The sequence below is a fragment of the Larimichthys crocea genome, chromosome XXII (assembly GCF_000972845.2).
Source record: "Larimichthys crocea isolate SSNF chromosome XXII, L_crocea_2.0, whole genome shotgun sequence".
NCBI classification, from domain to species: Eukaryota; Metazoa; Chordata; class Actinopteri; family Sciaenidae; genus Larimichthys; species Larimichthys crocea.
In genome coordinates, this window is record NC_040032.1 from 19764248 (window position 1) to 19790238 (window position 25991).

At 42.2% G+C, this 25991-nt stretch overlaps 3 protein-coding genes across 3 annotated transcripts; all 3 read left to right on the forward strand.

The window, feature by feature from the left end:
- Positions 1-1062: 1062 nt before the first annotated feature.
- Positions 1063-7622, forward strand: zw10 (zw10 kinetochore protein). The gene is made up of 16 exons (XM_010730863.3): positions 1063-1272; positions 2069-2203; positions 2291-2392; positions 2532-2609; positions 2903-3062; positions 3413-3571; positions 3767-3964; positions 4118-4254; positions 4468-4650; positions 4899-5113; positions 5230-5301; positions 5403-5572; positions 5674-5804; positions 5931-6062; positions 6576-6778; positions 6903-7622. Exons 1-16 carry the CDS (start codon positions 1168-1170, stop codon positions 7021-7023), a joined length of 2301 nt encoding a protein of 766 aa, XP_010729165.3. The 5' UTR covers positions 1063-1167; the 3' UTR covers positions 7024-7622.
- A 128-nt stretch (positions 7623-7750) lies between these two features.
- Positions 7751-13016, forward strand: LOC104918977 (G protein-activated inward rectifier potassium channel 3). The gene is made up of 4 exons (XM_019265770.2): positions 7751-8240; positions 9755-9983; positions 10904-12104; positions 12556-13016. Exons 2-4 carry the CDS (start codon positions 9789-9791, stop codon positions 12738-12740), a joined length of 1581 nt encoding a protein of 526 aa, XP_019121315.2. The 5' UTR covers positions 7751-8240; positions 9755-9788; the 3' UTR covers positions 12741-13016.
- Positions 13017-15473: 2457 nt separating this feature from the next.
- Positions 15474-25201, forward strand: pom121 (POM121 transmembrane nucleoporin). Its single transcript, XM_010730862.3, has 13 exons — positions 15474-16086; positions 17211-17420; positions 18229-18378; positions 18567-18647; positions 18768-18939; positions 19030-19118; positions 19199-19278; positions 19847-19968; positions 20083-20182; positions 20608-20880; positions 21010-22464; positions 22744-22842; positions 23624-25201. The coding sequence occupies exons 1-13, from the start codon at positions 15518-15520 to the stop codon at positions 23722-23724; spliced, it is 3501 nt and encodes a 1166-aa protein (XP_010729164.3). The 5' UTR covers positions 15474-15517; the 3' UTR covers positions 23725-25201.
- Positions 25202-25991: the final 790 nt, after the last annotated feature.

Below are 25991 nucleotides of genomic sequence, written 5' to 3' on the forward strand. Positions count from 1 at the left end.
CCAGTATTCATATTAATGTGCAAACAATAAAAAAACAAAAAAGTGTAACTGTTCAGAAGGTCACCCCCTCACCTAAACCATGCACCATTCAATGTGCATAAGGTCTCAATGACTGCCTGGACCGATGACAGTTCGGTAATTGTGCCTTAATTGAAGAGACCTTTTGCAGGCTCTTTTTTTCTTTTCAGTTGTGATTCCGGGAGACACTGCTGGCACTTCTTTAGTTCAGTTGGACTTACCGCTCCCTTTCATATTTTCGACAGTGTTTTTTTTTCCTTTTCATATTCTGTGTGCGTCTATAAGAACTGAGTACTGTATTTAGTTTGTTCATTTTATCACATGTGGTGTTTCTGTGCGTTTTATCACCTGTCTCACTTCATCATCAGATATGTCATTATTAGTACTTGTTATTCTGATTATTTCATATCATGTTGTTTTTATTCATTAGTATTTCAGATGTTTAAAATTTCATATTTGTTTACGTACTTTTCTTATTGTCTTTGCAGTTACCACACACACACATACCTACTATTTCAATTCTTAAATAAACAATTCTGAAGAACAGAGAGTGTCACCATCATATTCATCGTTCTCACCGGACAAACTGTGGAGGTGTACAGCCAGATAAATCATTCATTTCAACAGAGGTCTCAAGTTTGGGGATTATAAACCAACACCTCCTTTATAGTAAAAGGCCACTGCACAAGATCAACAGAAATCAGCAAAAGCAAAATTATCTTGAATAAATCTGCAAGAAACCAGCATCTAGTAGTGTTTAATAGTTGATTAACACAAGTCACAGCTCCCCTATCATAGCAGCTTAGTTTGACTTATAACTTATAATAAGGCTTATATGCCTTTTTAAGCATAGAAGTGCTTCACACAACAAATGAGTTGCTTTGCCTGGCTGGTATTTTTAATTCTCCCAAAATATACTGAGGCTGAACTTGCTCCTGGTGGCTGCGGGGCCGCTGTTATTCCGCATAAACACCACCCTAACACTTGGTGGCGCTAACGACAAACACGGTTTAGAAAATCATCGTTTAAACATGAACCGAAGAAGAAGTGAGAGAAGCCGACCAATCAGAGCAGCTGGCGGGTCCTGGGGGTTGTTGTCGTGCTGAGCTGTTCTAGTTTTGTAAAATCATTAAAACATTACTGCACACCATGGCGTCGTTTGTTACCGAAGTGCTCGCCAGCTCTGGCAAACTGGAGAAAGAGGACTTGTCCGGTAAAATAAGCAAAATGTCGCGGAAGGTGGAAGACACGAAGGTAAATCCAGCAGCTGGCTAACATAGCGTGAGCTAAGCTAAGTAAAGTTTGAACTAGCTGTTAGCGCTAACGAAACTTCACTGATCCTTTGAGCTAACATTAACTAGACTGGACTTCACAAGCAGCTGCAGATAAACATGAGACACACCGTTAGATAATACAGACTAGTTTGATTCGCAACATTTCCGATGACGAGCTATTAGCCAGCCATATGTGAAGTTGTGACTACGTGGCTCCTTTTATAGTCTGTAAAACTGTCACGTTGCGTGTTTTTATATATTTATATCTGCAGTACTCACACTGGCTTACAGTAGATCGCCGTGTCGCATCATGAAGTTTATTATGAAGCATCTGGACAGACAAAAATGACTTTACTCGATAGCTGTTAGCTGGTGGTTAGCACAAAAGAAGACCCATCCATCATCATCATCAAATAGAAATTACAGCCATTCTCCAGCGATGTTTTGGATCTGCTTTATGTTATTGTAAATTGAATATCTTTGATTGGATGTATTTTTTTTAAACTTCATAGTTATTATAGCTACAGATTCCCTCTCTTTCTTTCTTGTATTGCTCTGTAATAGACAGTATCACCCATAATGTGTTGCTTTAAAGTAATAATATATATGAAAAAAAAACAGATTATTACCAATTATTTACACAAACTGCTGTTTTACAAGTGGATGAGAGTTGTAAATTATACACTGTCATGCTCTGGGATTAAAGCAAAATGTCTGTATGGTTGCAATGTATCTATTAATCCTCTTTTTTTTTTATCTTAATGTGTTTTTCACAGGAAGAAGTATGTGACATGATAAACAAGAGGTATTCTGAATTCCTACTTAGTCTTCAAGGATCAGAGGAGCTAATGGTCCAGGTTGATGAAGTCTCCAAAGAAATGGATGTCCTTAAAAACTGCGTTGAGAATGAGGTATGAGTGGTACTGTTTCTATATTTGATCCAGGTCCCCTGAAAGATTAGGCCATAGTTTTTAACAGTTTGGTTTATGTGGACACAGATCCAGCAGAATATCCACGTGGCTGTGACGGAGTATGCAATGCTGAAGCAACAGCTGGAGAAAAACACTATCATCATAAAAATGCTTAGACACCTAAAAGAGGTATGACATTTATTTAACATACAACTTTTATGAAGTAAAATATGACGGAATATGTAGTTATAAATTTATAGTGTCAGGGTGTTGTATTACATTCAACGTGTCTAAATGTTTCTTCCGTCGTACCTTCTGTGTGTGTCAGTTTCACAATGCAATGGAGGAGTTAAACAACGCTTTACTGGACAAGAAGTATGTCGACGCAGCCAACCAGCTGGAACGGGTAAGACCTGCTTACAGCAGCCTTACCTCTTATCTGAACTAGGGCTAAGCAATTAATCGAACATTGACATTGTGACGCCCTAATCAAGCTAATTTAGATAATTCTGTATGTCTGTTAAACGTTTAGACAGGCTGACTCCTGCAATACACCTGAAAACATGAAAACATCATCTTTGTTGCATTGCGTGTGTAGCTTTCTTCCATTAAAAAAAAAAAAAAAAAAAAGTCACTCTGTCTGCACTTTTCACCTCGTGGACTTTGTGCACTGATTGATAGGTAATATTTATTTTCCAGGCAAGGGCCAGTGTGGATTCACTCAAGGGCTGGAAGGCTACTCAGCTCCCACTGCTCAGTGCTCTCAGCTCAGAGTTAACAGTGCAGAGAGAAAACTTAATTTACCACCTGGGAGATGAATGGAAGGGCCTCATCATCTGGAGATTACCGCCTTCAAAGGGTAAGACTTCCTCAGAAAGTTTCTCAATATGTGTGGCTGATGTGGTACTAATAGAATTTTAGAAAATATACTGTGCTCCATTTGCTGAGTGCGAACTTTTTGCTGCAAAAAGTAGTTTTATCTAAGCTGAACTGTGTACAGTGTTATCTTAAAGGTACAGAGACTTTCCCTAGAGTTGCTTTTCTTCTGTACAATGTTTACATGTAAGTATACATTACATGTGAAGGTTGTGCAGGCTGCAAACCAACCATTGTCACAGAACATTATCAGCCAGCTCGCACAGAATTGACGCATTAACATAGCAACATGACGTGTATGGCTTAGCAGCGACTGTGGGATTTGTTGTGTAGCACTTGAGCCTGCAGATCTGAAGTCATTCCTGAAGGTGGAGCTGAACCTGAGACAAGCTTGCAGTAAGGACAGTGAACCGAAACCACCCGCTCTGCTGTGCTGCGTCCTGCAAGCTCTGGCCATCCAGGGAGACCTTCAGCATAAGATCAAACTCTTCAGTAAGAGCAACACTACTCCCTGTGAAATGTGCACTACTTTCATAATCTCTTATTATCTAGTGTGTTTTCAAACCTTCCAGACAGCGACTTACAATTAACCTGATAAATATGAATTATTCTATCGATATAAATCTAAAGCACAACATATCCAAGGTTAAAACCTGATCAGGACTCGTTTCTGTTATTGTTGTCCAGATCAGGTGCTGTTGAAGACCATGTTGAAGCCGTTGGTGATGTACCCATCACTGTCAGTGAGGGTAACAGAGCAGCAGGATGAGGGAATCACCCTGGCCTTACAGTGTTTAGAGGAGAGCGACCAAGAGAAGTCTACACCTTCACAGGTCTACAGCAAACTGCTGCTGGTGCTCAAGACACTGCACACATACCTGCTAGGTACAGTACGACCAGACTCATATAGAACTCATTTGTCATGATTTACTGTCACATCTTCATGGCTTATGAGGTATATGTGTCATTTATGGCTCTCATTCCCAAACCAGTTAGATCAATAGAACCATGTGTTACAAATGTTCTGTTATTTTTCAGATGTGTCCATTGGCAATAAAAAGCTCTCTGCCATCTTGGGGGAGCTGATTTGGGAGGAAATTTCCCAGTGCATCATCCACGAGTGTCTGCTCTACTCCATCCCGACCAACAGCAGCCAGCTGGAGAAATACAACATTGTATGACCTAACACCAGTTTGTGTAGTATAATCATATTGTAATACATAATGAAAATATTCCGTGGTAACTTTTGTGAGCTGTTGTCCAAATAGACAAGAATTGTGTCTTTGTCCTGTTGTTCTGAGAGATTATTTTAGTCTGTGTCACATGAGTGTCCGTTGAGGAGAATTCTATTTTTACTGAATGTATTTTTTTTGTCGTGTGCATTCAAGGTGATCAAGGAAACGGAGGAGTTTGAGAAGTCTCTGAAGGAGATGGAGTTTCTGCAGGGTGATTCCACAGAGCTGCTCAAATATGCCAGAGATGTCAACTGTCACTTTGCCAGCAAGAAGTGCAAGGATGTCATCGTGGCAGCCCGCAAACTCATGACCTCCAAGATGCACAACACTGTCAAAGTATGTGAAAGCTGGAGCTGAGTGTCTCCATAAATAAACTGGAGACTGGTAGATTCAGTTGCCATCTGAAATGCCAAATGGGAAACATTAAACAAGTGTGTTATTCACTTTGGTATAAAGTTCTATACCAAAGTACCAAAGTATACCAGTTCTATATCTTCTATTGTATTAGATTGCACTATACTGCAGTCCGGCTTTACATACCTCCCATGTCGTATTTAATTACCTCTGTTCTATCTTTCTGTTAGATCACACCAGACTACAAGCTGTGTCTTCCCAAGCTAGAGGTGAAGGTGAAGGTGAAGCAGGAGACCACACAGGATGAGATTATAATGGAGAACACAAAGCAGCTGTCTGCGTGGAGTCTGTGCATACCACCCTGTCGCATCAGTGAGTCAGTGCAGCAGCTGATGGAGCTGGCAGTCAACACTCTGTGTGAAGCCGTCGGAAGCTCCACACAATGGTATGTCACAGTGCTCAAAGACCTTACTGTGTTCAGGCTACTGGCCAGGGAGGGGCGAGGCTCGTCACAACATCACCAGTGAGTAAGTGTTGTAATCTTTCTGTCGTTCTTTTCAGCGCGCTACAACTCTTCTTCACTGTAAGAAACATCTTCCAGCTGTTCTACGATGTTGTGCCGACGTACCACAAGTAAGGATGTTTGTGTCATGTAACACACAGCAGATCAAACCAACACGTTTTTCCCTAAAGGTGTAAACGGTTGTCCCTTGTTTCTCTGCTACTCAATCCAGGGAGAACCTGCTCAAGTTCCCTCACTTGGCTGCCATCCAGCACAACAACTGCATGTACATGGCACACCACCTGCTCACCCTGGGTCACTATTTCAGAGCTCACCTGCCGCAGCCTCTCAGTGATGGCGTTGCAACGTTTGTTGACATGGTGCCCATATTCAGGAAACTGGGTAATCAAAGAGTTCTCCAACTTTTGGCCACATTGCCAAAATTTGAATATCTAATTTACATATATTACTGAGCACTATTTTCTCTTTTTTTTTTCCTCTAGGAGCTCAGTGTTTCTTGGCACAGATGAATGTCCAGAGAGCCGAACTGTTGGAAAGACTTTCCACCGCTCACAACTTCTGCAACCTGGACGACGAAGACAACTACATCGCAGCTAGCAAAGCAGTAAGACAGGTAAGAGGAAAGACTTTTGTTGCGATGCCAACTCAGCCCTTCAGCTGTGACACTGCAGTGCATTCAGTGCTTCATCTATTCAGTGCTTTTCACTCGAACAGTGATCATCTGTTTGTTTGATTGCAGGTCATCCATCAGTTGAAGCAGTTGGGGACAGTTTGGCAGGATGTGCTACCAGTCAGCATCTATTGTAAAGCCATGGGCAGCTTCCTCAATACAGCCATCACAGAAGTCATTGCTAAAATCATGATGCTGGAGGTTTGTCTTTTGTTTTGTTTTATAATATCACTGCAATGCAATACCACTGTCATAAGTATGGACAGCTGTACCCATGTGTTTGTTATGATTATAAGTGCAGCATCACAAGATATAGCAGCCAGCTAATATTACTTACTAGTCCAACAGCAAGAAGTGCAATATGCTTTCAGCCTTTTATGTCACGATGCTCTCGCCAGCGACTAAAAGCCAGTTCCAGATTTGTCGGACAGTCTCTCACTCGAGCAGTCTCCTTTTTCTCTTCTTGGCTTCCTCCATCATCCTTCTCGATTTGTCTGCCATGTTCGACCTCTACCGAGCCTTGCTATGTTGCTCGCTTTCTTAGCTCTGATGCCCATTCCAGCATCACTCCCTGTCTGCCCGGAGCCTGAAGTTAAAGAGCATAAACAAGTGTATGGGGTAAACTGGGAATGAAAGAGTCACCCGTTACCTGATTACGAGTGAGTGTAGCATCAAAATGATTGCTGAAGATCTGTTCTTACACCGGTCTTACAGGATATTTCCTCTGAGGATGGCGAGCACCTCCACACGCTGTGCCAAACCATCATCGAGGAGGGTCCACTGGTCTTCATTCCTCTGGCTGAGGAACACAAGAACAAGAAATATCAGGAGGAAGTTCCACTCTACGTGAAGAAGTGGGGCACCTTCAAGGAGCTGGTCATCGTGCTCCGGGCCAACCTGCAGGAGATAGTCGACAGGTAAGAAGGAAACTTCAACTGTAATGAAGAGCAAACACACCTTTGGCATTGAAAGAAGGTTACATCATGGTGTTTGTATATCTGTCTGTGAGCACTTGGTTGATTGTCTGATTCCTCTCCACAGGTGGTCTGATGGTAAAGGTCCTCTGGCGATGGAGTTCTCCAGTTCTGAGGTGAAGAATCTGATCCGAGCGTTGTTTCAGAACACAGAGAGAAGAGCTGTCGCTCTGACTAAAATCAAATAGAGCAAATAAACAAGATACTATAGCACTTTTTCTTCCAGAGGAAAACCTGATTCATGCCTTTATTCATTTCCATTTCGTCTCATTAAAATATATACATTTATATGTATAGAAGTTGACCAGTTTTTCACAGAGAAATGGCTGCCCTGTCTGATGGAGGTGCTGTCGCTGAGGGTATAAGCTGGTTTTAATCAATCTGTGGGATATGTTCCTTCTCAGACTGCAATTAGTCCCACAGAGATTACATGAAGGCTTCTTTACATCAGCATCCCACAGCCTCAGCTATAGCTTTGTGGGTTTACCACTACAAAGCCAACTGAGGTTGTGTAACCGGTGTCCTGCCATCTGTTGACACGTGACGTTGTATCCGGGGGTTAACTTTGCTGCACATTGTTAATCAAACTTCATCTGTAGCTTGTTTTCAGAAGCGAGAGTTTGTTTTCGACGGAAAATATATTTGTGTGATTCTAAATGACGATTTCGCTCTAACAAAGATACTCTGGAGCTTGCATCTCTCAAGAATTTTGTTGTACAAGCTATTTAACTCAGCTCTTCTCTAATGTATATATTACTTGTTCAAATAAACCAAAATACTTTTCTGAGTGTTTTTGCAAACTTTGTTTTTAATGAATATGAAGGTGATCGTGATGGCATGGCATACCACATCCCGGTACATGATATTTTGTTACTCTGGTTTTATCGTTGGCTCCTCCTGTCCCCATCTACAGTTCTGTATGCACTAAATAAACCAAATAAGATTAGTTAGTGAGCTTTGGTGGTGCTGAACGAAATCTGTTTCCCCCCCCGTTTTCCTGACCTTGGAGTTTCAAAAGGTCAAACTTTTCTTTAAAGTTTTCCTGAAAGTACAGATACAAATATTTGGTGTTGAAACTTTGAGCCATGTTTGGATGCGAAGAAGAATCTGGCTGATTTTGTAATTTTGTAATTTAGTTTGTTTACATAGAATTATAATAAAGTGACCTGATGTGATGACACAAGACGATCTATTGACACAAAGGTGCCGAGGCCACATACAGTGCTTTTGGGTTAAAACGTCTTCAGTATTCATGTGGCGGGGAGGAGACAAACAGCTGGACAGTCACACAGCAGCTCCTCACTCACTCCAAGTCTCCTCCTTCGTCTGATCAAACCTGATGAATCCAACAAGGAAATTAAGCTCTGACAGCAGCTGTATTCATCTCCAGCTATGCTTCACAGAGGTATGTGGTTATTTTTATTTTTTCTAATGCTGTTCTCAGGAGCAGTAATATAAGTAGAAGAGGTCAGAAAAGGTGTGATTATTTTAAGGATTTGTTTTGTCCAAGTAACAGTTCAAAGCTCAAAAATATTTGACAGATGATAATCCAAGACAGGGAAAAGCAACAAACCAGCGATGCTTGGCATTTTTGATCAATTACTTATTGATTACTGTATCTGCTCTAAATGATTGAACTTCAGTTAGTGCACTATAAGGTCAGCTGAAAAACAAAAATGTGAAATCTATAAAATTCAGAGTTGTTCTTTCTCAATGATTAGTACTTAATTACATTGTTCCCTTCAGGAAATTTCATAGGAGATGTCTGCACATTTAAGTTTTTTTTTTATTATTGTTTACTGTACTATAAATACAATCATAGATGTGTAACAGAATTCAGTGCTGTTGTTTCAAATAAATAAATCAAATAAATGTAAAATTATAATTTATATTAAATATATTTGTGTATAATAATTCCACATATAAACTATAGCATATGTTTGTGTTTACTTATACATTACATTTTTCATGCTACTCACATTTATGTATGGATAGGACATATTTAATCTATATATATATATATATATATATGCTGGAATAATAATGATAATAATAATGCATTACAATACTAGTAATCATAATGAATTGAATTATATAATATGGTGATTAAATAATAAGTAGACACTCAAGCAGGTGAAAGCCGATTTTTAAATAATAGTAGAAATGACATGCTGTACAGTATGTTATAATAGTTCCCCTTACTCATCTTAAGAATAAAACATTATTTCCCAAGGTCCAATGGAAATGATGAATGACAATTACGAGCACATGAACAATACAATACTTGAAACTATGTTTCATTTCAAATGATTGCAGTCTTAAGTCCATGTTCTCCATTTATTATCAGCTCTGTCTTTCCTAGGAGAATATTGTATGTGAGCGTGTCTGTGTGTTGTGATCACTGACAGTAGGCTGTGATACAACGAACAAACACAGCCTGTTTAAATATTTTCACAAGAAACAAGTGAATTTACCACAGTTCATTTGGTTTCATCTGGACAATACTTTCTCTAAGCCTTCTGGCAAACACAGTCAGTAATCTTTTCAAATCCACCGTGTTCCTTGATGTTTCACCGATTAATGTTGAGGATTAGTGATAATCTCTACATGTGTAATAAGTTGTAGCAGTGACTGAGACGCTGATCAGCCCACTTCCGACTGATGAAACCTCATGTTATGCTGATAAGGAAGTAAAGCAACATTTGCTTTTGGCACATCATCATATACCAACCCAATTCAGGATGTAAGATAAATAAATAACAAGTGCTGTTATCACTGTATTTTATGTATTTACACAAACCCTTGTCAAACCCTTGGAAGAGTATTGAAGCAACACTAACAAGAAAGATTTAGCTACCATGCAACTCTGTAGCAGTTGTTGAAAATGTAATAGGATTTTTAATGTTGTTGCCCAAACAGAGGCCAAACTTGAGGAGTAATCGAGACCTCGGCAATGATCTCCACTGTGATGTGCAGCAGAGAGACGCTACAAAACGTTCAGCACACCAGTCACATCAGGAGCCCCGTGAGGTTTGAGCCCCGCAGGAACACCATTCCCCCAACGCAGACTCTCACTGCTAAATATCTGCTGCCATACTTACCCAGACCACAGCCAGAATCAGTCCGTTACGCTCCATACATTTACAAGGTACAGCTTTCTATATCATACTATGTGATGTGTTATTTAAAGCCCCCCAACACTCTGAAATGTATTTTGCTTGTTTGAGCTTCACACTTTTACACATGTACATACTAAATGATTCTGTGACATCACACAACCACCAATCATGGTATCCAGTATGCATCTTACACAACGGTGATTTGAATCCTCCAGTGTTCAGTACACTAAGAAGAGACTTCAGTGAATATTCATAGATTTGGGATTTTTTAATGAGGGAGAAGGAGGAATTAATTAATTCAACCTTTTTGTTGAATTACAGAGCCAGAGCCCATGAACATATTGGGACCTTACCAAAACTAATTAGACTGAGAGATAGTGAATATATTGGTAGACGGATGCTGAGTTTTGAAATGCCAGACAGGAGGCCTAGAGGAAGACCAAAGAAGAGGTTTATGGATGCAGTGAAAGAGGACATGAAGGTAGCTGGTGTGAGAGAAGAGGATGCAGAAGACAGGGTTAGATGGAGGCAACTGATTCGCTGTGGCAACGCCTGAAGGGAAACGCCGAAAGGAGAAGAAGAAGAAGACCAAAACTAATTAGACTGACTGATAATTTGGATGCAACCCAACTCACCAATACTAAAAGTTAGTATTTCAGCAGATTGAGCACCTCTACTCCAGATAAGATTGGCTATAACAGTTATAGAGGATCTATCATATTACCAGTCCCAACCTTTAGGAGAGATCATAGATCATGACTTCACAAACACCAGAGCAAGTTACTTCTTTTGTATAACGAGGACACAAACGGAACACTGGTTGTGTCCTGCAGTTTCTGTCACAATATGGTCATATCAGCAGTATCCACAGGCCCACTTTTAAGCTTAGCTTATGAATCTACTCAACGTTCATTTTGTGAATATTTTGCATTGTTTTACTTCATTTCAGGTTAAACCTAAATCCGCTTTTGCCTCCGTGATGACCACAGAAAGATCTTCTCTCATCCATAACTTGAACAATGCATCACTTCCGCCATCCCAGGAGGCCTCTCCCTCCCAGACCCGCAGTCCCTGCAGTCCCAGCCAGTCCTCTCAGGCTTTAACTTTGGCTCAGCAAGAGCCCCTCCAACAGCATACTATCCAAGTAGCTCCTCTTGAACCAACAGAAGAGACCTCAAAACCTCGGCGTTCGCACCGCAGCAGACACCTCAAGCGTTTCAGTACCAAGTGGCAATCAAGAGGCTCCATTGGCAGCAGCAACATTCCAGTCTCTGCAATAGAGAAGCTTCAGGTTGCAAAGAGTCACAAGAAGCGCTGTAAGCTGCTTGGAGATGAGAATTCATTGCATGTCACTGCCAGCAATCAGCGCTATGTCACCAAGGATGGCAAGTGCAGGGTCAATCTTGGACCTATTGCGGACAAGAGTCGTTTCATCTCAGATATTTTCACCACATTAGTGGACCTCAAGTGTCGCTGGTTCCTTCTTGTCTTCACTATGTGCTACATTCTCACATGGGTGGTCTTTGGTGGAATCTACTTCTTTGGTGCCTGGCTGCGTGACGACCTTTCACATGTTCATGACCCATTGTGGAAGGCATGCTACGAAAATGTAGACAGTTTCCTCTCAGCCCTGCTGCTGTCATTAGAGAGCCAGAGGACTATTGGGTATGGCTCCAGGATGGTGACGGCTAACTGCCCTGAGGGTGTGATTATCCTGATGGTCCAATCCATCCTTGGCTCCATTATTGATGCTCTGATGGTAGGCTGTATGTTTGTTAAAATCTCCCGGCCACAACAAAGAGCCCAGACACTGATCTTCAGCAAACACTGTGTCATATGTGAGCGTGACGAGAAACTATGCATGCTCTTCCGCATTGGTGATCTGAGAGCGAGCCACATGGTGGATGCCAAGATCCGGGCCAAGCTGATCAAGTCCAGGCAGACCAAGGAGGGCGAGTTCATCCCACTGGAGCAGTCAGAAATCAATCTGGGTTACGACACTGGGGGAGACAGGCTGCTCCTGGTAGAACCCCAGACCATTACCCACGTCATCAATGACAACAGCCCCTTCTGGGAGGTGGGGTCCGAGCGCTTGAAGAGGGAGACCTTTGAGATCATCGTCATCCTGGAGGGCATTGTGGAAGCATCTGGTTCGTATGAGTATTTATATCATAAACAAAACAAAAAAAATTATTATCTGGTCTGATAAACAATGTTTATGACATTAGTTAAATAAATTATTTAAATTACTTACTATTTGGCTATTTTATGGCTACGTAATGAGATTATGCTAGAGGGACAGCAGCAAAATGAAGCATATGGTGCAAGTTGTGTGTAGGATCTGAGTTACAGCCTGTTGAAGATACAGAACACCAGCAGACCCTGTGGTGTTTGCTGTCTGAAAATATAATATTGTGAAACAAGACAACAGAGTGTTTTTGACAAAGCTCTGTTCTTAACGGTCAAATATGTTTGGAAAGTTGGATGGAAGGCCAGAAATGCAGTTTTTAGAGTATCCTGATACAAATGCTGTTCTGAATTTGTCTTTTTCCAATAAAGTGACAAATTAACGTGACCCTGTGACACTTTGTTGTGTTGCAGGTATGACTTGCCAGGCGAGGACATCCTACACACAGAATGAGGTTCTCTGGGGCCACCGATTTGAATCGTGCATTTCCTTGGAGAAAGGGGCATTTCGTGTGGACTACAGTGCATTTGACAAAATCTTTGAAGTCCAAATGTCCCAGCTCAGTGCAAAAGACAGGAGCACAGCAGAGGAACAATAAGTTGTGTTTTAGAAAATGTTGGCAAAACAAACAGTTCTTGTTTCTGTATCATCACCATCATCATGTAACATCAAACGACTTAAAGTGATTGAGATATTTCCTGATAAACTATAACAATCATACTTTGTGAATATTAACCTCAGGGAAGCTGTTATTTTGTTGTATATGTAATACAGTTTGCTCTGTGTTTTATTATGATATGCCATTCTATCTATGTGACATTATGAAATGTTTTATGTTGTGCTCAAATAATATTTTAAAAATAAAAACCCTGAAGCACCCTGCTGAACCTAAATGTCTGTGGTCATTTCTAGTAGTGTAAAAAAAAAAGTTTGGACACCTCTGAGTTAAAGTATTGCTGAATTTAGATCTCAACCAGGAGTGGAAACCCAACATTTGTCCCTGCTGTCCTTGTTCGACACCCTGTAGGGAAAGCTTGTTTGTCTGGTAACCATGGTAATAACAACAAATTAATTAGACTCCTGTTTAAATGGGATGTCACTACAGTTCTATATGTGGTCTCATACTGGAATAAATTCATGGAATGCACTGACTGGAAGAAGATCTGGCTCTTACCCAACCGATATCTGTTAACCAATAAAGTGAGAGAAATTTCATTTGAAGTAATTTATAGATGTTATACATCTGTTCTGAACATATTGAAAGAGTTACTCATTTATTTTGGCACTGCCCCTTTGTCCGAAGTCTGTGTGTATTGATATCTGTAACTTTATTGCTAAAAATGTTGATAAAGATTTGAAGTTGTTTTGGAGGGATGTACTCTTTGGGCTCTTTGACCCTCAACAAAAATAGAGAAAATTTAAACGAAACATGTATTATCAGTCTCATCATACTGATGGCGAAATGTCATATTCATAAATGTGAATTTACTCGAAGAAAACCTTTCTTTTGTTGCCTTTCACAGTGAGCTCAGGCAGTACATTGTTTCCATTAAATTTTCTAACAACACAAAAGCGATAGATAGATAGATAGATAGATAGATAGATAGATAGATAGATTTACTTTTAAACTTTCGAAATCTAATAGGGCTCGGGCCCTAAAAATATAGTGAAGCTGGCACTTGTGGCACAGACAGTAGTGATGTGTCGGTCACGAACGATCCGGTTCTAAGAGCCGGCTCTTTGAAGTGAACGACGGGAGCCGGCTCCTCGTTGGGAGCCGATTTTTTGTTGGGGTTTTTTTCCCACTTCTGTGCCTCACTGTCTCCTCCCCCTGACACTCTCCCTCATGCCATGCCTGTTCTCACACATCTTGACCAATCATGTTCGGCTTTCAATTAAAAAACTGGAGGAAAAACTTTTTTTTCTCCACTTATTTTTGTGTGAAAGCTGCACGTGATTGGTGAAAAGATGTATAGCAGCATCCAAGGCAGGGGTGACAGACACACACGCACACAGCGGTCGTGGAGGACAAACACGACAGGAGGGAGACGAGAGACATTATTCATTACATTATTGCATTATTTTGAGTGATAAATTAATTAAATAGTTAGTACGTTTTATTTATACAGTCGTCCCTCGCTATATCGCGGTTCACTTTTCACGGACTCGCTGTTTCGCGGATTTTTTTCAGTGTAATTTTGCATGCTTTTTTTTTTACAGCGTACTGTACAGTATGAACGCGCATTGTGTTCTGCGTCCTAAATTGGCTAAGGGAGAACCGCACATGTGTTCTGCGTCCTGTTTAAGGGAGTACTGTACAAAATGCGTGTAAAAAGCTGTATAAAAGTGTGTGGTTAGGGGTTTTACAGCCTTAAAACATATATAATAATTGTAAAACGTACTTCGCGGATTTCGTTTATTGCGGGTTATTTTTAGAACGTATCCCCCGCGATAAACGAGGGACCACTGTATAGCACATTTTTACACCGCATGCACTGACCAAAGTGCTTTACAATGTCAAAAATACAATAAAATATAATAACATTAAAAAATATAAAATAATAATAACAGCAATAATAACAAAATAATAATAATAATTAATTAATAAAACCAATTAATAAAATGTGAGGAGCCGTTTGGGAGCCGAAAGAGCCGGCTCCTTATAGTATGCAGAGCCAAAAGAACCGGCTCTCCAAAAAGAGCCGGCTCCTTATAGTATGCAGAGCCAAAAGAACCGGCTCTCCAAAAAGAGCCGGCTCCTTATAGTATGCAGAGCCAAAAGAACCGGCTCTCCAAAAAGAGCCGGCTCCTTATAGTATGCAGAGCCAAAAGAACCGACTCTCCAAAAAGAGCCGGCTCCTTATAGTATGCAGAGCCAAAAGAACCGACTCTCCAAAAAGAGCCGGCTCCTTATAGTATGCAGAGCCAAAAGAACCGACTCTCCAAAAAGAGCCGGCTCCTTATAGTATGCAGAGCCAAAAGAACCGACTCTCCAAAAAGAGCCGGTTCCTTATTAGTATGCAGAGCCAAAAGAACCGACTCTCCAAAAAGAGCCGGTTCCTTATCAGTATGCAGAGCCAAAAGAACCGACTCTCCAAAAAGAGCCGGCTCCTTATAGTATGCAGAGCCAAAAGAACCGGCTCTCCAAAAAGAGCCGGCTCCTTATAGTATGCAGAGCCAAAAGAACCGGCTCTCCAAAAAGAGCCGGCTCCTTATAGTATGCAGAGCCAAAAGAACCGGCTCTCCAAAAAGAGCCGAAATTCCCATTACTAACAGACAGACTCCAGCCGGCAGGGGGCGATGGTGCACTAAGAGTCCGACCTCCTTAACGTGACTGGAAGAAGAGGCGGTGTTAGACCAGCGGCATGATGGGATATGAGAGTCCTCCGGTGGCGCGCTGCCGCCATGTCACCTAGAGAGAAACATTTAGCGCTTCTCTCAGCTTTAGGCGTGCTCGGCTTTGCTCTTTACTACAGCCCTTCTTTTCTTTACGCCACTCTAATTCTCGCCGTTTGTTGCGTTGTGTGTTACTATCACAGCGGAGAGCCGCTTCCCGCCAGGTTAGGTTTGAATCCGCGGGCTGGGCCTAACGTGCCGGCCGTGCTCCGGCGCTGGTTGTGGGGCTTCGGGGTGACCGGCGTGTCGGTGCCCGCGCGGGGGAGGACGAACACTAGTAACAAAACCGAGCACCGGGAACCGGAGGGACACTTTAGAAAGAGGTTCGCCGAAACTGGGATTTACAGGAGGGAGAGCTTGGAAAGTGACTCCTTTCTTTTCAGCCCTCGGGATTTCCTCATGGGGAGTTACATCGGGAAACCCGAAAGTCCAACCGCGGACCCCGGGAGGCCGAGGACAGGGAGAAACCCCCGAGAACAACTGCGGGAGAAGCTGTCCAGACCCAACCATGCTGTCTATACCCCGAACAGGAGGCTGTCATTCGCTGGGTACGTACATAATCAAATCTGCGTTACTAACGTAACCTCTGCGCGCGTCAGGAGGCGGCAGAGACTTTGCCACGGTGATAAAGATTCAATTTCTTGGCGGGTTTTAATTATTAACTCTTCGGGAGGATCTTTATCCAGGCACTCAGATAAACAACAAAAGGTTTTAGTCGATGACTCCAGGTGAATGTTCATTATATAGTCAAAGAATATGCCACCAATTAACCTTATAGCATGATAATTTACATAAACATTTCAAGTAATCATCTGTATCACACCCATACAAGACTATAACTGTAGATATTTATTAAAATAGCAGTATTATTACTTTGTGATATGTCTTTTTAAAATGCAACACAAGAGCCTTTTCAGGGATGTGATGTTAAAGTCATGGTCTTATTTCCCTTGTCTTAGACTGAGACAGGAATTTAAAGAATAACATTAAATAACAAGGTATATTAAAAAAAATAATAACTAGGAATCACACGAAAGCAGACCAGGTGATAGAGTAGAACATAAGTAGTATTTATATAAAACTAACTTCTGGTCAGTGATTTTTAAATTTCCAAGTCCTTCAACTTGTTTTCTTGAATCAAAAGTTTCCATTTGGCCATGTAAGTGCATCCCATCAGCCAGTTAGTCAAGTCCTGTGGTTACATGGTTTAATGGTCGATTGAATGTATTCTATAGAGTCATACAAAAACACACAACTGATAATTTCACCATATTGTAAAAAATGTGTGGTCCCATTGTTGTGATTTTGTCTTGGTTACTCAAAATTCTGAGGGGAAATCTAAATCTATACGTCCTACCTGTAATCCAGCAGCAGCTGCAAAGGAATTTATGATATGTCCAAGGAGATTAAATTAAAAACCAGCATTTGAATCCAGTATTTCCAGACTATACCTACTATATATTGAATGTTATTATAATAAAAGTTATTTTAGGACCAGGCAAACATTTTATCATTCCTGGCATAGAGACATTTCCTGCATCACAAAGGTTTCGATGTCAGGAAAGCTATATGTCTGAATGTACGGAGGCCTGAAGTCACAAATGAAGTTCTGTGTTTGTGTTGTTGACGTGTATCTCACCCTTGCATCGTGTTGTTTTTTTCTTCCTCTCAGGGAGCCACTGGGTGCAGTGGGCAGGTTCACTATCACCCCGCAGCGTCACTACCCCCTGCAGCAGCCAGGTGTGTCATCAGTGGGAGTCCTACCTCCTGTCAAGTGGGATGGCTTCAGGAAGAAAAACATCCTCAGCCCCCGCAACTCCCCGGCTGCCCTCAGCCCGGTCACTGTGAAGATCGCAAGGCCTGACCACCACAGCAGCCCCAGGTCCGTATACTCACACAGAGACCCTAACTCTTAGCCTGCCATCTTACAACTTGTATCCATTATTTATAAATGAACCACATACATTGTACATTAGATTATATGCTCTGGCGTGAAGATCAACCTGTATGAGCTTGAGCCAGATAATCCATCTTGGTGTAGTCATCATGTATCTTCAAATATTTAACTTAACCTACACATTTGACTGTTTTTTAATGATGAACTAGAGCTGAAACAATGAGTCAGGTAATCCATTCAATGACAGGAAATGTCATCAGCAGTATTTTTAATAGTTATTTAATCTTTTAGGGCATTTATTAAAGGAGAAAAGCACCAGCATCACAAATGTGATGATTTGGTGCCTAACTCTGTTTTTATATCTTTAGATTTTCTGAATATCAGTTTGGCTTCTGGGGTTTGTGATATCGTGAGGGCTATTTTTAAACTTCCCTCAATAGTAACATGACTTTGAGCAGATGAAAGGCTGATATGATCCTCGACCTACGTTATCACTGAACAATACCTGTAAGCAGAGTTTATCTGGGCGATCATAAAATGAGAAAGAACTTAAAAATAAAAAAATATGTCAAGACCAAAAAGGGAAATATTCTTCATACTCTCTTCCCACAGTATTGTATCCTCCTTCGTTGGTCCCTTTTTCAGCAACACTCTCTGATTAGTGTTTAATTGTACTACATTATATTGATAGGTCAAACCCAGTGCTTAGTAAACAAAAAAAAACCTTGATCTTTGGTTTGTGCTCTGCTGTGTCACTGACCACTGTTATATTGTCACCTTTTTTTATTTTTAGTTTCGACCATCTGAGTTGTGCAAGCCTCCCCAGGGCCCCAGCAGACCCCTGCTCCAGAGAAAGTGTCCTCAAGGTGTTGAAAGAAAGCCGCAAGAGAGAAGTGGAGGACGAGGAGTTAAACTTCACAACTGAGCAGAGAAGCAAAAGAAGGTACCAGGATCAAAGGACAAGCTTCTCCATTGGCGCTTGTTTTATTACATTATAAGAAATGATAGCAAGGAAAGGTAGCCTACAGATCAGTCATTAGTCTGATCTGTATAACATGTCTGAAAAGGCATTTAGATATTAGTTTCAGCTTTCCCGTTCTGAGTGTTATGTCATGTTTGTTATTTCCCAAGGCGTAACGACAGCGGTGGGAGCGCACACTCTGCTTTTGGGCCCATTTTACCCAATGGAACACCATCGCAGCTGGTCCCTAAGTGAGTTTAACTTTTCTGAAGTGGCGTTATATTGTCAAGTCTCATCTTTTCTACTGACTGCACTTTGATTGAGTGGCTGACGTAGGTGAAAATGCTTTCTTTTTTTCTTCCTTCGTCCAGGCCAGGAAGCCTGAAAAGAGGGATGGCCTCACTGATGGAGGAGTCCATCATGAAGAGGTCTCGCACATCCTCCATCAGCTCTGGCAGCGGCGCCCATGCCCCGAGAGGAACCCCAGGCACCGGGAGAAACCCCATCCACAGCTCCTACAGCTCTACACTAGGCCTCAGCCAGGTAACGCCTACCCACTACAGTACAGTGCACATGTCCCTGCAGAGATGAAGTTGGAGTTGTTGACCTTTACCCCCATGTTTACCTTCACAGAGGAAGAAACGGTCAGCACCCAGCTCCCCTCTGTCCAGCCCCGGATCATCTCGTTCTCAGACTCCAGATGGAGCCTCCAAAAGACAGAGGTATATCTGCGCTGGTTTCCTGCTAGTCCTCCATATTTAATATGATATTGCAGTCAATAAACTTGTGGTTTCATTACCAGAGAGGACGACGGGCAGTCTCCCAGCTCAGCATCCTCCGTGAGGTCAAACCAGGCAGCTTCAGAAAAAGCACCTGTTACTTGTAAGTCTCATTTATCTCCAGTGGCAGTCTTGTACTTCTTTAGGCTTAGAAGTGCAGCTATGTGCAGCCGATTATGCAAGGCTTTATATAATAACAGTAAAAAGTATACATTGTCAACCAATTTTAGTTGACGTTCTTCCCTGCCACAGTATTGTAAATTACAGTTCATTTTGCTGTCATACCGATATCTTCTAGTTTTCATACCCAAGTTTTCATGCTCTGCTTACCTTAACCCGTAGAGCACCAGGATGGATTTATTTTTCCGATGGATAACATGGGGACAGCGATCTGATTGTGGCACTAAAACTGATGTAGGTGACAGCAGAATAACTGACTTTTACAAAGGCCACAAAGAAACTACGTTTCTGCCAAAACTTTATCCACTTCAGATGGTCAGGATTGGGTCTGATGCTGGTCCAGCATGTTATATCTCTGCATCACTGCCTAAAGACTGCTCAACACTTCAGTTTCATTGAACACAGGGTTTTAAAAAAACACTTTTTTTGTGTTTTAGTTTAATTTTGTTTTATTTTATTATATTTATATTTTTATGATGATGACGTTGCAGCCAAATTGACTCCAGTCCCCAAGGTCCCAGTCACTACCTCAGCGGACTCTACCGGTAGTGGTGGGAAGAGAAAACGGAAGATCCAGCTGGTTTCCAGCCACAGAGACGATCAAATCTCTCTGGTAAGAAGCCGCCATGTTTTGACTTCATGCTCATAGAAGCCCTTGTTTATATTTTATTTGTGTCACAGTGACCTAGATTGCTCAGTTTTACTCTCTGTGCTTGTTGATGTGCAGCCCCCGCCCCCAGAGCTGGGCTACGCTATCACTGTGAAAGACCTAGATGAAGAGAAAAAGGCTGCCATAAGCAAGATTCAGAAGGTCCTGGAGACACCTGGTGAGTAGAAGCAGCCAGGGGAATAAACAATTTAACTTTTTTTTTTTTCATTTGATGGATGATGCACTGTTGCCCTCCATTCACACATACTTCACATATACAGACACACATTTTAGAACTGCCATTTACAGTTTATTGACCTTTGAAATAATATCTTGCTGCCACCCACCACAATTCAAGTCTCAAAAGTCAACTTGAGAAAGGTTCAGCTTTCTGTAAATGTATTCTGATCTCCAATTATCTGATCTGTTAAAAGCGTAATACAATACTGGGACATGGAAACGCATCATTCTGGACATTAAGTACTCAGTTGCTGGGCAGAATAGTGGCAAGATCCGAAAATAACTGTCCAATCTGAGTTGCATTTAAAACCATAATGTCCCCACCCCTGACTTCTGACTTTTCTGTTCATTTTCCTTTTTTAGCTCCAGAGCCAGAGAAATCTGTCTCTCCCCCAGCCACCACTTCCACCCAGCTTCCCTCCACCATCAGCTCTACTAGCACCACCACCCTGAGCAGCCTCCTGGCAGCTCCTCTGCCCACAGCCTCCAGCTCTGCCATCCCAGTCATCAACCTGGATCCCAGCCCCGCCAGCAGTGTCAGCACAGCACCTGCAGCCTCCAACCCACTGCTGGAGGCACTGAAAATGAAGAGCAGCATTCCTGCGAGCTCCACATCTGTTGCAAACACGACTACAGGTACGAGCACTAAACTAAGGGTTTCTCTGAGGGAAGAATATTCTTCATCTTTGCATTGTATGTATTAATTATTATGTCATTTTATGCTGACATGTTTTTCCCTTCATAATTGACTTGTTGCACCTGCAGTGTCTGCAACCACACCGGTACAACCCAGCGGCTTAAATCTGAAGGCTTCGACTACAGTGGCCCCACAGCTCCCACCTGCCTCCCAGTCTCAGTCCTCCTCTGCTGGTGGGGAGCAGCCCTCTGCCTTTACTCAGGTGCTGGGTCAGGTCACCAAGGCTTCCAGTGGCACTCCACCTGTAGCAGGAGCAAGCCTGTTTGGACTGGCGAGCCAAATCAATACTCCTACTGCTTCTTCAGCCTCTAACCTGGTCACGGCTACTGCCCCAGCTAGCAGCTCAGGGCCAGTAAGTAACACCAACCCTCTGCTGACTTCAGGGTTCAAGCCCATCTTTGCTGTCACCACCACCTCCTCCTCAGCTACATCAATCCCAGAGAGCAAACCTTCTGTCCAAAGTTTCAAGCCCATCTTTGGAGCCACCACTGCCGGGTCTGGCTTTGGACAGCCTTCACCCCTTACCACCACCAACCCAGCCTCCACAGCTTCTTTAAGTAGTACACCCTCACTGTTTGGATCAACAAGCAGCACCACAGTTGCCCCCTCCATTTTTCCTGGCATGACCAACGCCCCCACTGGCACAGCCTCCACTGGCTCCATCACCACCACACAGCCTGCAGCCCAGCCAGTTGTGAAATCCCTCTTTGGAAGTACCACCGCAGCTTCAGCGCAGGCCCCTAATACAGGGAGCACGTTTCAGTTTGGAACTGCTACCACCACCACTGCAGCTGCCCCTGCCCCTGCCGCTGCCACCACAACCTCCAGCAACAGCGCCTTCGCATTTGGTGCTACACAGCCAGACCCTCAAGGTGCCAACACGAAGGTATTCGCCTTTGGCCAAACAGCACCCAGTCAGAACACAACCACTGCTTCATTTGGAGGCTTTGCCATGGCCAGCACAGCCTCCACCACTGCTGCCGCCACCACCCAGTCCACGTTCACCTTTGGAAAGTCATCGTTTCAAGCGCCAGCGGCTCAGTCAACCTTCGGATCCACAGCATCAACGGCAGCAACAGCACCACCACCACCAAAACCATTCACTTTCGGAGGCAGCGCAGCGTCATCCACGCCTGCATCTAACACCCCCCCACCCCCTTTCCCATTTGGGTCAGCTGCTGTCTCCACAGCAACCAGCTTCGGGACCCCAGCTAAACCAGCGTTTGGAGCCAGCTCCTCTGGTTTTGCTTTCGGTGCCACCACTGCCCCGTCAGCTGCACCCTCAGCTGCACCGAGCTTTGGTGCATCAACGCAGACTCAGAGCTCCTCCACAGGCACCTTCACATTTGGCAGTGCTGCTCCTCAGCAGGCTCCCACTGGTCCTGCTCAGCCTGCTCCCGGTGGATTTAACTTTGGAGCTGGTATGCCATGTCCCCAGTTTGGAACACCAGTCTCCAATAATCCTGCACCACAGATGGGAAGCTTCAATTTTGGGGCTGCTGCTAATGACAAACCAGCTTTTGGTAAGAAACAATGATTACTGTTCTGTTTATTTGTTTGTAGTTTAAACCCAGCTAGGTTCTATAGTGAGTCACATAGATAATTTTGGCTTTCAAACTTGGTGGCTTATGACATTTGCATACAGACACACAAAGCTGTTGTTATCCACACAGCTATAGTACAGTCATGTTTCAGTGCTGGCAGCTTGGATTGCCATCATCTAGATCTGGTCCACATTTCTTTATTTCCCAGTAGAATTCAATGTTTTATCCCTAATTGTTTGTTTGTTGCTTTTTTTGCAGGGACGTCTACCCCATCCTTTGGCCAGAGTGCTGCTGTAGGTCCAATTCCCTTTGGAAGTCCTGGAACTCCAGTCCAAGGCTTCAATGCTGTTCCTTTTGGTAGGCCATTAATGCTGGGTTGTTTTTTCTATTTAGGCCATGCTGTGAGTGGGTTTTCCACAGCATCGCTGTAGTAGCAGTTACATAAACGGCTGCAGACTCCCAAGAACTCACTGGGGTTTTCTCTGCTTGTACTATTTCTTCCTACAATATTTAAAACTGATCCCCAGAACAAATGGCTCAGAATATATCTTATCTAAGTGGGCCAAATAAAAAAAGTTAGTCGGTGGAAATGTGAAGCAGCTGGAAAAGTTGACATCAGTAACAATAACCTTGGAGCTAAAAACACTCCATAAACGGTAAAACACGGCTAATATCAGACAGGAACGTAGAGAGAAACTAAACTCTAAAAACAAAACAAAACCAGATTTTTTTTTTTTAAGACGGTGCTTTCTCTCTAGTCACCAGCACATCCACACCTGTTTGTGTGCAAGCTAAAGCAGTGGTCAGCAGTACTAGTGAGATAAACCAGCCTTGTGGAAAGAATAGCATCACTTTGAAGGCTGTTATCATCCTCCCCCCCTCATGCTTGTTCCTTAAAACCCTAAATGACAGTGAATTATACTTATTTGCAGAGGAAGCTAACATTTACAGTTTGTACCTGGTGTTTAGGAAAATCACTGTGATTTTTGTATTGTTAGGGTACTCCAGAGTAGATTCTCACTCTTTCTTCACTCCAATTTGCACCCCTATTTACACTAGAGATGGCAAGACTGCTCATCCTGTGTTCACCTAATGTCGCTCCATAGAAATGACACGTTTTTTGTTTTTTTTAAATCAGGGTCTCCAGCAACTCCTTCCTTCTCTATTGGAGCCGGATCAAAACCATCTGGAGCAAGACAGAGGCTGCAGGCACGGAGGCAGCACAACAGGAAGAAGTAGCCTGCTACACGTGTCCAGCACCGCTTTTCAGAGGACTTCAGCTGTTGCTGCTATGGCTAATCTGGCTAACACTGCTCTGTTCTAAGCCCAACAACCCCCCCCCCAAACCATGGCTGCCATCATGCCACCATGCCCTCTGCTTCCTTCCCCTCCTCCAGTGGGTTGTGCTGGCCCGAAACATTGTGTGTAATGCAGAGGAGTTAGAAAGAGCACACCAGCTTGCTGAGTTCATGCTGCCTGGATGGCTACATGACCCAGTGAGGGAATGTAGCAGCGAGGAGACAGAATCCATAACAATGTACTATACTTGAAGATGTCGGAAAGACTGTTGAATAGTGTGATTCTGAGTCAAAGCATATCCGAAGTTCTCTTTCCTTTACAGTATGTGGACACTCCCATTGGTTTGTCTTAAGGAGAAAGTCGAGTCAAGCAAAGACGTGGGGCCTTTGGCTCAAACATTTATTTTTTTACGTGAAGCTCACTGGTTTGTATGTTACCGAATATTTGAGTACATTATCTGAATGAGTGGAATGCACAGTTTGGTTCAGATGAGGTACACAACACTGCAGTGTAAATGTAAAGTTATGAGACGCATTTTAAATTATTTTTTTAATTGGCTTTCTGACCCTGTAAATGAATGACGTGTTTCTGCACTTAAAGGGCAACTTAGTAAATGTCTTAATGTAGGTAGTGCAGACCCTTGTGTTCTTGTTTCATACTCTGTCATTGCAAGCATTCCCAGAGTCCTCCTGTGGATGGCCTTTTTTTCTTCTTCTTCTTCTTCTTTGATAGTGATTGCCAACACTGATGTAATTAGCATGTCAGTCGATGGTTAGGATGGCAACTCCTAACTTGTGCCGACAAACCAAAGCCAATTCTTCAACGTCAATGCCTGTGAAAAGAATCTGTGATGTTCATTTCATCTTTCGACCCTGAGACGTGTTTGTGTGTGCCAGACTACCTCTCTTTACTCCAGGCACTGAATCCGTGTTAATTCACTGGAAAAGATCGATTTGATTCTATCTTCATCTACTGTTAATACAGATGTACCTTAATAAATAGTTTTTAAACATCTACACAGCAACACATTATACCCACTTCTGAAGTATCACTGTTACAGTAGGTCACACCATGTTAATGTAACATCACATTTACTAAATATACAGTCTGTCAATTGGAAACCCTTATCTGCTTGTTATTAATTATGGAAATTCTCACATGATGCAGGGAGTCTCTAATGTCTCTTACTTGCAGCATTAGATGAGGATTTTTTTTGTCAAGCAAACATACAGTGCAGTGAGATCCAGTTACTTATTTTACTGCACTGTTATACAGTAAGTTGTTCAGAATGATTTCTGTTCTCAGTAATAATTACCATTTCTTGTGAAAAGTGAGCGAGTATCTGATGCAGTTTTTGATGGATAATTTTGAATTAATAAAATCTGAATTTTTGGACGTGGATGTTCCAAGAAACACATTCAACCCTTCAAGGTTTCTATTTTTCTCCCTACTTCATACTACATGTATACAGTATTATGTCCTGACAGTATACTATTATAAAAAGCTTTCTAATCTTGTTAACAGTGTTAATCAACACTTGAAAATCAGGTGGGGGTTTAGAATTGTCTCAACGTGGTTGAAACGCAGATTAAGTCACGATAGAAATAATAGTTTTATTTTTTTATCAGGCAGCTTTTCAGACCGCATGTGATTTGACAACTTAAATTGTCTATAGGGTTTTGTCATATTCAGTGGTGATGCAGTTGAAAATGTTTGAAGAAAAACTCTGCAGACACTGTCTTAGTTGTATAACAAATTTATTACAATAAGTTCACTATCGTAATCAAGTAAAACTTTACTTGGAGAGCCTCCAGCCGAATAATGAAACTCTCCTGAACTATGCGGGGCAAGCCCTTATATGCAGTAGAGGTTATGCTCCTGAGACATGCAGTCAAAGTCAACAATAGTACAACTCTTGTGTAAGAGAGGGACAGAGAAAAAATTGTAATACATACATTACCACACTTGACAGTGGCGCCATAAACACTTGACAGTGGCGCCATCCTGGCGGCTCTCTGGTACTCCTATCCAAATAACCTCAAAGTCAGGAAGGACCAGAGTAACAGCTAGCGACACAGACAAGTATCTCAATGTTAACCATTTGTATATAATAGTACTAGAATTATACTCATATAAGGACATGTTAATGTGTAAATATGAGGTTTTATTACGTTGGGAAGGCATCATTAAATTAACTCATTTGGCCA

What these genes read in the sequence shown, in the direction of transcription:
- LOC104918977 (XM_019265770.2), top strand. Translation starts at nt 9,789, where the DNA reads ATGATCTCCACTGTGATGTGCAGCAGAGAGACGCTACAAAACGTTCAG. An exon ending in ACGCTCCATACATTTACAAG is followed by an intron (nt 9,984 to 10,903) that starts GTACAGCTTTCT and finishes ACTTCATTTCAG; the next exon opens with GTTAAACCTAAATCCGCTTT. An exon ending in GGGCATTGTGGAAGCATCTG is followed by an intron (nt 12,105 to 12,555) that starts GTTCGTATGAGT and finishes GTTGTGTTGCAG; the next exon opens with GTATGACTTGCCAGGCGAGG.
- zw10 (XM_010730863.3), top strand. Translation starts at nt 1,168, where the DNA reads ATGGCGTCGTTTGTTACCGAAGTGCTCGCCAGCTCTGGCAAACTGGAG. An exon ending in GCATAAGATCAAACTCTTCA is followed by an intron (nt 3,572 to 3,766) that starts GTAAGAGCAACA and finishes ATTGTTGTCCAG; the next exon opens with ATCAGGTGCTGTTGAAGACC. An exon ending in ACTGCACACATACCTGCTAG is followed by an intron (nt 3,965 to 4,117) that starts GTACAGTACGAC and finishes GTTATTTTTCAG; the next exon opens with ATGTGTCCATTGGCAATAAA.
- pom121 (XM_010730862.3), top strand. Translation starts at nt 15,518, where the DNA reads ATGAGAGTCCTCCGGTGGCGCGCTGCCGCCATGTCACCTAGAGAGAAA. An exon ending in GAGCAGAGAAGCAAAAGAAG is followed by an intron (nt 18,379 to 18,566) that starts GTACCAGGATCA and finishes TTATTTCCCAAG; the next exon opens with GCGTAACGACAGCGGTGGGA. An exon ending in TGTTGCAAACACGACTACAG is followed by an intron (nt 20,881 to 21,009) that starts GTACGAGCACTA and finishes TTGCACCTGCAG; the next exon opens with TGTCTGCAACCACACCGGTA.